The sequence below is a fragment of the Elephas maximus genome, chromosome 22 (assembly GCF_024166365.1).
Source record: "Elephas maximus indicus isolate mEleMax1 chromosome 22, mEleMax1 primary haplotype, whole genome shotgun sequence".
NCBI lineage: Eukaryota > Metazoa > Chordata > Mammalia > Proboscidea > Elephantidae > Elephas > Elephas maximus.
The window spans coordinates 8,683,131-8,696,939 of NC_064840.1; the positions used below are offsets into that span (position 1 = coordinate 8,683,131).

Sequence of the window (13,809 nt, forward strand, 5' to 3'; positions counted from 1 at the left end):
AAAGAGAACCAGTCCATTTTGCTGCGTATTTGGGGCAAATGTTTCAAGGAGTAGAGAGAGACCAAAATGAAAATTATAACCATATCTGCCGCCACTCCTAGTTCATTCCCCATACACAGAGATCACAGTGATCGTTAAAAAAAACAAACAGGATCTTACCAGGCTTCTGCTTAAAACCCTTCGGGGGCTGCAGCGCTCTTAGAATAAAGACAAAGCTCCTTGCTATGGACTATGAGTCAGAATCGACCTGATGGCAAGGGGATGTGAACTACCCTGCCTCCCTGTCCAGCCATATCTCACGTCTTACTTCCCCTTACTCTTTATGGTACAATCATGGGGTCTTCTTTCAGTTCTACAAACCTGTTTGCTCTTTCTGCCCCAGCGGCTTTGCACATGCTGTTCCCACTGCCTGTTCCCTTCATACATGCCTCTTCCCTCACCTCTGCACCTAGTTAACTAGTACTTATTCCCCAGAGTTCAGCTAAAGGCCTCTTTCCTCAGGGAGGGCTTCTCTGGTCATCCCCTAATAGATCACATTCCCCTATTATAAGCTCTTTTACCTCTTCATTGTAACAAGTTGTGACAAGTTTATATTTGCTTGAATTATTTGATTAATATCCCACCTCCTCACCCTCCATGAGAACAGCAACCTTATTTCTCATTAGTTCCCAATGAGTGTCTTAATGAGAGAGAGACATAATAAAGTCAAGTAAGTCCAGAGAGTACTAAGTACTATTAAAAAAAAAAAGAGAGATTTCAAACGTTTTCGAATGTTGAATGAATCAACCGTGAACTGGGGACCTTCTAAAAAGAAGGAAGTAAAGGGGAGACTTAAATAAACATGGATCATATGTATTTTTATTATTATCAAAACAGTCAAGTTAAGACACCTACATAACTGAGAATTAAGAAGGGCTTAAACAATGGTCACTCTAAGGAGAGAAATGTAAGTCCATTACGAGCTGTACACGAACTTAGCCAATGTTACAGCAAGAAAGCAGATCTCCTCCCTTCTGACATGGGGACAAAGTGATGAATACTGTGTGGTTACCACAATACAAGCATGGGTTTAAGTACAAGGAAACAGATCCTACAAAATGGGGCTGTTGACAATGATGTCATTTTACACAGTAGACTAAAAATAGGACTATAAATATGGTCCACGTTATTGTAGGAAGTGTCCGACGTCTACCACACAGTTGAAGTAACACTTCGTCTCTCAGGCTGAGCGTCAGCGGGGAAGGAGAAGGAAAGCCAGGAGGTAGATCAGGGATTATTTGCCATTTCCAGTTCTGATTCCACCTGGGGCCTCAACAAGGTGATAGAAACACACTAGGAACAAGGCTTCAAAAAGTGAAGGTGTGACGGCTCAGAGGTCGTCAAAATAGAAGCCTTTAGCAGTTACATAGAATTTTGGAGTAAGTAATTTCTATTCCCAAGAAGCCAGGTATTATCCAGTTTTCAAAAATATCTCTGAAAGGCAGTAAAAATGCAAGTTCAATCTGGCCTGATTAACTTGATTCCTGAGTCTAGAGCCAGAAAATATCCTGGGTCACAAAAAGAGGGTCTTAATCCTTATTTTACATTAATAAAATAGAAAGCTGCTGATTTTTTAAGAAGTATCAATACAGTAAATCTTAGCGTATGTATAAAAAAACTCACAGGTCCTTTGTCAGTCACAGTGTTGACTAGTGGTTTCTAAACTACTTATTCTTTAAGGTGGCTGTTTAGAAATAGATAAATAGCTAACGCTAGTGCTAAAACCACAGAAAAGATCAGCAGGAGGATCTTAAAACCTGCAGCTATCCATTTTCACACCCTTAGCAGTTGATGTTTAGAAATGGTAAAGGTTTGAGTGTGAGTTGCTTTTTAAGTAGCATCCAGACTGCATCGATTCTGATTGGCTGCAAAGTACAGGACGATAAAGGCATATGTTATTATTAGCTGCCGTCGAGTAGGCATGAGTCCAGGAGACTCATAGCAACCCCATGCACAACAGAATGAGACGCTGCCCGGCCGTGTGCCGTCTCCATGATCAATTGTAGATCAGACTGTTGTGATCCATAGGGTTTTCATGGTCTGATTTTCATAAGTAGGTTGCCAGGCCTTTCCTCCTAGTCCATCTTAGTCTAGAAGCTCTGCTAAAACCTGTTTAGCATCATAGCAACATGCAAGCCTTCACTGACAGACGGGTGGTAGCTGTGTGTGAGGTGCATTGACTGGGAACTGAACCCTAGTCTTCTGCGTAGAAGATGAGAATTTTAGCACTGAACCACCAGTGTCCCCGCTAAAGGCATAAAGGCAGCCTTTTTCAGGTTCTGACAGCAGTAGTCACTCCCTGCCATAGAAATGTGATGGGCACTGGACTGCACTGGGTATCTCTGTAGTTAGACTCGATGGATTCTGGGGCTAGGCTGGTGAGTTACATGGTTTGGTCTGCAGCCCTTCTAGAATAGCTAAATAGAAACCTAAACCCCGAGGGGCTCCAGGGATGATCCAGGCTCCCTAAGAACCTCAGAACCAGGGAAATAATGGGCTGTGTCCCCATGAATCAGATTTGCTCTCTGTCCCAGTTATTAAACCAACCTAAAACTTAGTGCTTAAAACAATTTGTGGTGACTGGGCAGTTCTCATTTGCGGTCTCTCGTGCAGTTGCAGTCATGTTAGCAGGTGTGGAGTCATCTGAAGGCGTCTTCTCTTCCTGTGTCTGGTGGCTGGGCTTGGGTGGTTTGTACAGCTGGGGGCTGGTTGGGCATCTGTCCTCTCCACATTGCTGCTTGGGCTTCCTCACAACAGGGCGATCTCAGGGTAGCCAGGCTTCTTACATGGTGGCTGGATTCCCGCACAGCAAGAGTTCCAAGGGACAGGAAGTAGAAGCTGCCAGAACCAAGGACTGAAGCTGTCAGTGTCACTTCCACTGTTAGATAAAGCAATCAAAGCCTACCCAGATTCAAGGGAAGGAGACATAAACCTCAAGTCTCAAGGCACGAGTGGCTAAGAATTTGTGACCATCTTTAACCTTCCACATCCTCGAACTAGGGCCCAGAGGGTTTGCTCTTAGTTGATCACTCTCCTAGACTGGCCTCATCATGGGATCCTTTGCATTCATATGTCTCTTTTAACATTAACAGTACAGTTCACATACAAATTAACTGTCTCAATTTGTCCTCCCAATATCTACGTGGGAGAGTTGGTTGGTTAAGAAGGAGACACAGAGGTTACAGCCCCAGGGCCACACAACTCCCTAGGGACAGAATTCAGACTGAAACCTAAATCTCTTGACCATCAGTTGGTGCTGAGGGCTTCCAGTTGGTTGGTTGGTTTGTCTCTTTGTTTAATCAGGCCACTCTGCTCTCTGACACAGAGTTACAGAACCAGAAAGTACATTTTCCTTTGGCTGAAAGATTGGCCACAGGTCTTTGAAGACGAAGTTCAAAGCGAAGCTCAAGGTGTAAGCAATGGTGACGTTCATGTGACTGAAGCACCCAACCTGTGCCATCAGTAAGGACTCTTGAAGCCACTGTACTGGCCTTTGCTCGTGGGAAACTCTGTCCGGATCCTCCAGCGGCAGCAGCTGGGCAAGATGGCAAAGTCAGCCATGTCCTGGGAGCCAAAGCGCCAGGTGGTGTAGCACCTGTAGGCGCAGTGCCGCAGCTGGCTGTTGGTGGACTCTGGGTCCAGCGCCAGCAAGGGCTCTTGGTAAAGCAGGAGGAACTGCAGGTTGTGTCTGGACAGGACCAGCTTCTGGAACAGGTCTGAGGTGGTGATGCAGGCACCGGGCTTCTTCCGACAGCACAGCTCTTCCAGGCATCTGGAAGTTTGGATGGGGAGTTGGGAGGGGAGGCAGTTTCCACACTGGCACCAGCTCGGGCTGTCACGGGACCTACTGTCACTAGACCTACTAATCACCTCTTCATTAAGCGGCTGCATTTCCAGCAGTTGGTCTGGAGTTGGGGGTGGCTCGTACAAAGACAGGTGCAGCTTGGACAGGTCTGTGAAGTCCTTCGGGGGTCTCTGAAAGAGTTTCCAAACCCATCAGCAATGACAACCCCTAGGGTTCTAAGTTCTCTAATTTTAGGATAAATTTATATAGTCACATTTAATCTTATATTAATAAAAAATAAAGCTAAACCCATTGCCGTCGAGTCGACTCCGACTCATAGTGACCCTCTAGGACAGATTAGAACTGCCCCATAGAGTTTCCAAGGAGTGCCTGGTGGATTTGAACTGCTGACCTTTTGGTTAGCAGACGTAGCTCTTAACTACTATGCCATCAGGGTTTCCATATTAATAATAGCAGTTGTTACTCGTTAAATACTTTGTATCAGGGCTGTGCTAGTACTTTACAAACTAGCACTGCCTCATGTAAGCCTTCTAAGAACCCACATGAGATACATATCATTATCTCCGTTTTACAGGTTTAGAAAGTGAATTTCAGAAAGGCCTGGCCTCAATTTAGTCCTCACCTCTTCAGGGAGACCTTCTGTCCCTGACCACCCAGTTTAGGTAGTGCCCCCAATCCAAGATTATTCTCTTACCACATCATGGTAGCCTCCGTCCTTTAACGTGCTTATCACCATCTGAAATAATCTTATTTATATGTTCACTTGGTTATCCTTCTTCCATATGGAAGCAGGGATGCTGTCTGCTTTGTTTATTGTCATATCCCCATTATCTAAGGCAGTGCTTAGGACATGAAACCTATTGTTGTCAAATCAATTCCAACACCTGGTGACCCTGTGTGTGACTGACTAGAACTGTGCTCCATAGGGTTTTCTTGGCTGTAATCTTACCGGAAACATCTTGCCAGGCCTTTCTTTTGGTGGTACCTCTTACTGGGTTTGAACCACCAACCTTTAGATTAGTAGTCAAGTGCAAACCATTTGTGCTGCCTGCGGACCTGCCCAGCACATGAGCAACCAACCAGTTGCCATCGAGTCAACTCCAACTCCTGTCGACTCCATGTGTGTACCCCATGTGTGTACTCCATGTGTGTACCCCATGAGATATTCAGTAGCTGATTTTTTGGAAGTAGAGCTCCAAACCAAAAACCAAACAAAACCCATTGCCACTGAGTCTGACTCTTAGTGACCTCATAGGACAGAGTAGAACTGTGTCATAGAGTTTCCAAGGAGCTCCTGGTGGATTTGAACTGCTGACAGTTCTAGTTAGAAGCTATAGCTCTTACCCACTATACCACCAGGGTTTCCAACTAGAGCTCCAAACCAAAAAAAAACCCACTGCCATTGAGTCAATTCCGACTCATAGTGACCCTACAGGAGGGAGTAGAACTGCCCCAGAGAGTTTCCAAGGAGCGCCTGGCGGATTTGAATTGCCAGCCTCTTGGTTGGCAGCGGTAGCACTTAACCACTATGCCACCAGGGTTTCCCGAGCTCCAACAGACAGTAAAGACTTGTTGCCTTAGCTCCACTCTCTCCTTCCCACCAGGGTCCCTCTGCTGGAAAATCTGTGTGTTATCCTCCAAGAGACATTGACCCAACTGCTATCATTTATGTTTATTTTTTCTCAGGTTTTCTTTTTAAAAACAACTAAAAAGACCAAATGCTTTAACTTACTGGGACTTCTTTACCCTTGATATTTTGCAGGCTTTTTCCGAGTAGCTGCCGGTCCACCATCCTGATGTAAGGTTCGTCCACAAAGGACACATACTTCAATGTCTGGGAGAAAAAAGGTTACAAAATTTACCCATTTTGCATGAAATTACCAAGAACTGCATATCTGAAAATACCTGGATGTATTCAAAGGCAACTATTATTCCCACTTAACAAATAACAAACTTTTAACAAAGTTAACTCAAAACTCCCATTAACCAAGAATGAATAATTTCTGAGTAAATGCACCTTAACTTTTTTTTGTTTTTTAGTAGACTTCATTTTTTAGAGCAGTTGTTGATTTACAGAAAAATTCCACAAAAGTACAGACTTCCCAGATCACCTTAACTTTTAGATTCAGAGTGTCCACAGCTTACAGCCTATTTTTTTTTTTCTTTTTATTGTGCTTTAAGTGAAAGTTTACAAACCAAATCAGTCCCTCATACAAAAATTTGTATACATCTCCCTGTGTACTCCTAGTTGCTCTCCCCCTAATGAGACAGCACACTCCTTTTCTCCCCCCACCCCCCGCCCCATATTCCCATGTCCATTCAGCCAGCTTCTGTCCCCCTCTGCCTTCTCATCTCCCCTCCAGACAGGAGCTGCCCACATAGTCTCATGTGTCCACCTGAACCAAGAAGCTAACCCCTAACCAGTGTCATTTTCTATCTTACAGCCCAGTCCAGTGCCTGTCTGAAGAGTTGGCTTTGGGAGTGGTTCCAGTCTTGGACCGACAGAAGGTCTGGGGACTATGACCCCCAGCGTCCCTCTAGTCTCAGTCAGACCATTAAGTCTTTTTACGAGAATTTGAGGTCTGCATCCCACTGCTCTCCTGCTCCATCCGGGATTCTCTGTTGTGTTCTCTGTCAGGGCAGTCATTGGTTGTAGCCGGGCACCATCTACTTCTTCTGGTCTTAGGCTGATGTAGTCTCTGGTTTATGTGGCCCTTTCTGTTTCTTGGGCTCATAATTACCTTGTATCTTTGGTGTTCTTCATTCTCCTTTGCTCCAGGTGGGTTGAGACCAATTGATGCATCTTAGATGGCCACTCGCTAGTGTTTAAGACCTCAGACACCACTCACCAAAGTGGAATGAAGAATGTTTTCTTAATAGATTTTATTATGCCAATTGACTAGATGTCCCCTGAGACCATGGTCCCCAGACCCCCACCCCTCCTATTCAGGCCTTCGAAGCATTTGGTTTATTCAGGAAACTTCTTTGCTTTTGGTTTAGTCCAGTTGTGCTGACCTCTCCTGTATTGTGCGTTGTCTTTCCCTTCACCTAAAATAGTTCTTGTGTACTATCCTATCTAATTAGTAAATACCCCTCTCCCTCTCCCCTTCCCCACTCTCGTAACCATCAAAGAATATTTTCTTCTGTGTTTAAACTATTTCTTGAGTTCTTATAATAGTGGTCTCATACAATATTTGTCCTTTTGCAACTGACTAATTTCACTCAGCATAATGCCTTCCAGATGCCTCCATGTTATGAAATGTTTCACAGATTCCTCACTGTTCTTTATTGATGCGTAGTATTCCATTGTGTGAATACACCATAATTTATTTATCCATTCGTCCATTGATGGGCACCTTTGTTGCTTCCATCTTTTTGCTATTGTAAACAGTGCTGCAATGAACATGGGTGTGCATATATCTGTTCGTGTAAAGGCTCTTATTTCTCTAGGATATATTCCAAGGGGTGGGATTGCTGGATTGTATGGTAGTTGTATTTCTAGCTTTTTAAGGAAGCGCCAAATCGATTTCCAAAGTGGCTGTAACTTTTTACATTCCCACCAGCAGTGTATAAGTGTTCCAGTCTCTCTACAACCTCTCTGACATTTATTATTTGTGTGTTTTGGATTATTGCCAGCCTTGTTGGAGTGAGATGGTATCTCATTGTAGTTTGAGTTGCATTTCTGTAATGGCTAATGACCGTGAGCATTTCCTCATGTATCTGTTAGCTGCCTGAATGTCTTTTTGGTGAAGTGCCTCTTCACATCATTTGCCCATTTTTTAATTGGGTTATTTGTCTTTTTGTAGTTGAGTTTTTGCAGTATCATGTAGATTTTAGAGATGAGATGTTGATCAGAAATGTCATAGCTAAAAACTTTTTCTAGTCTGTAGGTAATCTTTTTACTCTTTTGGTGAAATCTGTGGATGAGCATAGGTGTTTGATTTTTAGGGGCTTCCAGTTATCTAGTTTTTCTTCTGGTGTTTGTGCATTGTTAGTAATGTTTTTATACTGTTTATGCCATTGTATTAGGGCTCCTAGCATTGTTCCCATTTTTTCTTCCATGATCTTTGTCATTTTAGAGTTTATATTTAGGTCTTTGATTCATTTTGAATTACTTTTTGTGTATGGTGTGAAGTATGGGTCTTGTTTCATTTTTTTGCAGATGGATATCCAGTTATGCCAGCACTATCTGTTAAAGAGACTGTCTTTTCCCCATTTAACTGACTTTGGGCCTTTGTCAAATATCAGCTGCTCATATGTGAATGGATTTATGTCTGAATTCTCAATTCTGTTCCATTGGTCTACGTGTCTGTTGTTGTACCAGTACCAGGTACAGCCTAAATTTTTTAATTCTACTAAGCATTAAGTAAAATTCCTGTAACAGGAATTTGGGTTTCTTCAGTTTTTTACTCTGGATTGAATATCTCAAGAAAGTTAAATTGTTGCAGTTTAAATTACTGTTTTGTTTCCATTCTATCCCATCAGGGGCCATGGAGTGGTGATTATTTTTAGCTGCAAAGATGAACTTTTATTTCAAGTTGTAAATACATGTACAATGGACAGTGAATCATACATTCAGCTGCCAGGAAAGGGAGGACAATAATGCTCTTGGTTGAGGGGAAGACAAAGAAACCCTCTTTGTTGTTTTCAAGTACCAGGATTTCTCTTTGATCGGGGCAATCATGGCACCGAATGCAAAAGATCTTCTTAGTAAAGTCCAGCAAATGATTTCCCCCCAAAACTAAACAAACCACAATACAGGTGAGCCCAAAATTCCTATTAGCTCCTCCTTCATCTTAGAAGCAACCTTGCCAGCGCAACTGTTGTTATCACTTTCTTGTGTTTATATATTGTCAGGGAGCTTAGTGGCACAATGGTTAAGCACTTGGCTGCTAACTGAAAGATGGGTGGTTCAAACCCACCAGCTGCTCCGCAGGAGAAAAGACCCTGGTGATCTGCTCTCATAAAGATTCAAAAAAGCCAAGCCCATCGAGTCAATTCCAACTTACAGCAACCCTATAGGACAGGGTAGAACTGCCCCAGAGGGTTTCCAAGGAGCGGCTGGTGGATTTGAACAGCCAGCCTTTTGGTTAGCAGCCAAGCTCTTAACCACTGTGCCACCAGGGCTCCTCTCAAAAAGATCACAGCCTAGAAAACCCTATTGGGCAGCTCTACTCTGTCATATAAGGTCACTATAAGTCGGAATCGACTCAGCGGCACACAACAGAAACAACACGTGTTATCACTATTGTCACTGTTAGCACATTCTGTACACACACACATGCACACAGAAAATACATAGGATTACTTTACATGTGCAACTTTTTGTTTTTTATCCCATATATCATATCGTGCATGTGGTTCCACAGTTTGCCTTCTTCCATTCAATAAGATGTCTACCTGTTCCTGCCAGTACCTATAACACAGTAGCTATGAACATGGATTCTGAAGCCAGCCTGCCTAAGCTGGAATCTTCAGCTCTGCCACTCATTAGCTGTATGACTTTGGACAAATTATTTAACCTTTCAATTTAAGGAACCCTGGTAACACAACAGTTAAGCACTTGGCTGCTAACGGAAGGGTTGCTGGTTAGAACCCACCCAGCAGCTGTGCAGGAGAAAGACATGGCGATCTGTTCCTGGAATGATTGCAGCCTAGAAAACTGTGGGGCAGTTCTGCTCTGTCACATGGGGTCACTAGGAGTTGAAAATCGACTCGACGGCACCTAATGGCAACAGCATGCCTCAATTTAGGCATCTATAATGTTTGAGACAATAGTAAACGAAAAACCAAACCCACTGCCATCGAGTAATTCCAACTCATAGGGACCCTATAAGACAGAGTAGAACTGCCCCATAGGTTTCCAAGGCTGTAATCTGTACGGAATCGGACTGCCACATCTTTCTCCCGGGAAACAGTTTATGGGTTTGAACCTGCAACCTTCCAGTTAGCAAACACTTGACGACTGCGCCACCAAGGCCCCATGGCAACTTACTGATCAGCACTATGCTATCCCAGGCCCAGGATCCTATCTATCCACAATTCCTAAGTAATAAATAATTCTAAAATCCTAATTTCAGGGTTGACAACAATTGAACACGGCTGGTACTGTTTTACCTTTCGGTGCCACATTGGCACTACAGGTGAAGCAAAAATATTGGAGAGAGGCTGACGTGTATTTGAACACATGCACCTTGAAATCCATTATAACTCACTGCTGTTGGTTTGATTCTGACTTGTAGCGACCCTATAGGACAGAGTGGAGTTGCCCCGTAGGGTTTCCACAGCTGTAATCTTTACAGAAGCAGACTGCCACAGCCTTCTCCTGAGGAGCAAGGAGCGGCTAGGTTCAAACCACCGACCTTTCTTTTAGCAGCTGAGGACTTAACCACTGTACCACCAGGTCTCCAGAGATAATGTAGCACCTACTTATAAGGTTGTTATGAAGATCCAATGAATTAATATATGTAAAGCACTTAGAAGAGTGCCTAGCAGGAAATCGTAAGTGCTGTATAAATGTTTGCAATTATCATTATGTACCTCATTCCTTTAAACTGGTACCTGGTACTCCTTATTGTGGATTTCCGGTAGTTTATTTCACCATTTGCCTGTTGGTGGACATCTGGTAGATGCCGTTACAAACAGGGCTGCGTGAACACCCTTGTACCCAGGTACTACTTGGGTGCTCTTGTGGGGGTCCCTCTAGGGCAGATATTGAGAAATAAAAATGCCAGGCTTCAAGGTATGCCCCTTTTTAGTGTTATTAGTTAGATCCTGCCAATTTGTTCTCCAAAGTCATTATAGTATTTGCTTTCTTTTTGGCTGTACCAATTTAACATATCTGACAAAATCGATAAGTCCTGGAACATAAAAGTTTGTCTTCCCTGTATCTGGCCTCTCCATCTTTGTTTCTATTCTTCCCTAAGACCAAAGCATTTATCTGAGAGAGGGTTGACCAGGGTGGAGTCCAGAGACTCATCCACGACAGAGTTACATGTGGGCCTTGTATTAGCATATTTGTCCATGATCTAAGGGAACCTAGGGTGTGTTGGTGTCCTGTATGTACGGCGCGGACACACGCAGGGCAGCGCCCCTTACCGCCTTGGGCTCTACGATGGTCTCGCACTTCTTCTTGTAGTAGTACTCGTTCACCCTGCAGCGCTTGCAGTAGGGGTAGACACACTTTCCACAGCACTCTGTCGAGTACGTGTTGATGAGAAAGTCGATGAACACAGTGGCCTGGGAAAAACCCACAGAAGCACCGCGTTTGTGAAACTGCTTTTTTTTTTTTTTAGATTTAATGTGTCTCTGATAATCATTTTTTTTATTTTTTATTGTGGTAAAATATATATAAATAAAAAATTTGCCCTTTTAACCATTTTAAGAGTACAATCCAATGACGTTAATTACATTCACCGTGTTGTTCAATGATCACTCCTATCAATTTCCGGAAGTTTTTCATCTCCCCAAACAGAAACTTTGTACCCCTTAAGAAGCAGCCCCTCCCCTCCCCCCACTCCCTCGCAGCCACTGATAAACTGTGGTCTCTATGCATTTGCCTGTATCTGGATATTTTATATACGTGGAATCCTACAATATTTATCTTTCTGTGACTGACTGATTTCATCCAGCATAATGTACTCAAGGGTCATCCATATCGTAGCATGTCTCAGAACTTCATTTTTGCCACATGATTTCCATCAAGCTTAAGAGACTGTCTTACCAAACCAAAGTAGGAGAGGGTTGAGCCGATGTACACGATCAACTGGATAATGTCAAATTTCCCTCCCTGGAAACAGAGTAGAAAAGTGGTCGCGATTGGAATTCAGAGCAATGCCCCTTGGCTGTAACGTGCAATTGTCAGGTCAAGCAGAGAGGGGAGACTGGGGTTCGTCACAAGTGGTCACTGCAGTCCCCAAAAAAGGACTTTTTTCCCTGAGCCAATTTGAGGTAGGTTCTGGTACTTACAAACTGCTTTTTAGAGTGATTTCTTTCTCTCTCTCTCCCTTTTTTTTTTTTTAATTAAAGCATCAGAATATTTTTAAATTGAAAATTAGAATTTCTTCTAGTCCTACTCTTGTACTCGTCAGATGATTAGTCCGTGGACAGAACCCCAAGGACATTTCTTCCTCCTCTTTCTTTCCCACGTTTGAAATGCACAGCGTCAGCTAATGACTCTGAGCAGAGTGCACACACTGCTTGGAGGCGCCACGACAATAACCAGGACATAATCATAGGGATGGAGGTGCCAGGGGCTGGGAGCAGAAACTTACGGTGCCAAACACTAGGATGTCAAAACGAATCCCAAAGACTTTTATCAGGGTCCGTTTTTCAATATTGGATTCCTTATAGTACTTGGCGTGTCTGTAGAAGGAAAGGATCCATTATTTATTATAAATCTTTCTGGAAGTACTGGCACTGTATGACTAGAAACACCAAAACAGGAGGTAGTCTAGTCCCCCTGATCCATTTTCTAGCTCTGCTGGGGTTGGCGGATGTAAGAACACCACCAGCTGCTCTCACCGACCCCCTGGGACCAAAGAGCCACTCGTCCACATCATCTCCTCTCCTTTTCTGTTATCACAAAGCGATGGGGAATCTGCTTTCAGTTTAAGGCTAAAATGACCAATTTTTAACCTACGTAGGATAAGCAACAAGCAGGGACATTTCAAAAACAACTTCCAGCAATTTGAGTCTTCCTGAAGGGGAAAAACCGGTTTAGTGGGAGGATGGGGTGAGGGGCGATGGGAATAACTGCTCTGTGGGTACAGGGTTTCCCTCTGGGGTGATGAGAATGTCCTAGAACTAGATAGGTGGGGGTTGCACAACACCGAATGCACTAAATGCCACTGAATTGTCACTTTAAAATGGCTAATTTTATGTTTTGTGAATTTTACCTCAAAAAAGAAAAGAAAAAAAAAAAGGTTTGGCTTCTAGAACAAAGGAGGTGAGCCTTAGACACTTATTAGTGGACTGGGGACAGGTGCACCTTGTATCAGTTGCCACCGAGTTGATTCTGACTCACGGTGACCCCGTGTGTGTCAGAACAGAACTCCGTTCCATAGGATTTTCAATGGCTGGATTTTTTGTAAGTAGATCGCCAGGCCTTTCTTCTAAGGTACCTCTGGGTAGACTTGAACCTCCAACCTTTCAGTTAGCAGCTGATCACAGTAACTATACTGCCCATAGACTCCTGTGCACCTCAGTAATGACCCCAAATATGCAGCTGTCCCCAGAGCTGTAGTCAGGCCAAGTGGTGTAATAATAAGGCTGCCTTAAGCTGCATGCTCCCAAAGCTTTTACGAAATCTCCTTCTCGCCACCTTTTGGCTGTTGTTTTTAGATGAAGGTGCACGTTTTCTTTCATGAGTTATCACTTCACAATCTATTTACAGTTGTGTGGAGAGAAGAAAGCAGATGCACTCCCAAAATATATCACGGAACATCTGAAACACCTTCCCCCCCTTTTTTTTTTAATTCTTAAAATCCAACATTGAGATTGGTTGGCACTTCAATGCCTGGTCCAGCCAGAGTGGTTTCGACGTCTTTGCATCAGGTCGTTCCCACTTGAAGATAATTCTTTCTTCTGCTCTACTGAGTGATTTGGGTTTTTTTTTGGCGGGGGAGATGGGTGGTAAAATATACACATAAAAGTTGCCATTTTAACCATTTTCAAGTGCACAACCCCATGGCATTAATCATGCAATGTTGTGCAACCATCACTATTTGTTTCCAAAACTTTTTCATCACCCCAGGCAAAAGCTCCAGTCCCAGTAAGCACTGACTCCCCGTCTGCCTTCCCCTCAACCCTTGCTAACCACTAATCTACCTTCTGTCTCTATGTGTTTGTCTGCTCTAGATACTTTTTATAAATGGGGTCGTATGATAGTGGTCTTTTGTGACGGGTGTCTTTCATTGAGCATATTTTCAGTGTTATCCATGTTGTAGCCTATATCTGAACTTCAT

At 43.4% G+C, this 13,809-nt stretch overlaps 1 protein-coding gene and 1 long non-coding RNA gene across 3 annotated transcripts in view; one reads left to right on the top strand and one right to left on the bottom strand.

Moving 5' to 3' along the window:
- The window catches only part of LOC126065369 (uncharacterized), a 14,239-nt gene extending 7,188 nt beyond the window's left edge, over positions 1-7,051 (top strand). Inside the window, exons 2-3 of the long non-coding RNA XR_007514845.1 lie at positions 5,607-5,692; positions 6,289-7,051. This is a non-coding gene — a long non-coding RNA (uncharacterized LOC126065369). The remainder of the gene's footprint in view (positions 1-5,606; positions 5,693-6,288) is intronic.
- The window catches only part of P2RX7 (purinergic receptor P2X 7), a 49,337-nt gene continuing 37,255 nt past the window's right edge, over positions 1,728-13,809 (bottom strand). For both annotated transcript variants that reach the window (XM_049865268.1, XM_049865269.1), the window contains 5 exons: positions 12,118-12,208; positions 11,568-11,633; positions 10,943-11,083; positions 5,577-5,678; positions 1,728-4,014 (listed from right to left, as the gene is read on the bottom strand). In XM_049865268.1, coding sequence (XP_049721225.1) covers positions 3,499-4,014; positions 5,577-5,678; positions 10,943-11,083; positions 11,568-11,633; positions 12,118-12,208 — 916 coding nt within the window. In that variant the 3' untranslated portion in view covers positions 1,728-3,498. The remainder of the gene's footprint in view (positions 4,015-5,576; positions 5,679-10,942; positions 11,084-11,567; positions 11,634-12,117; positions 12,209-13,809) is intronic.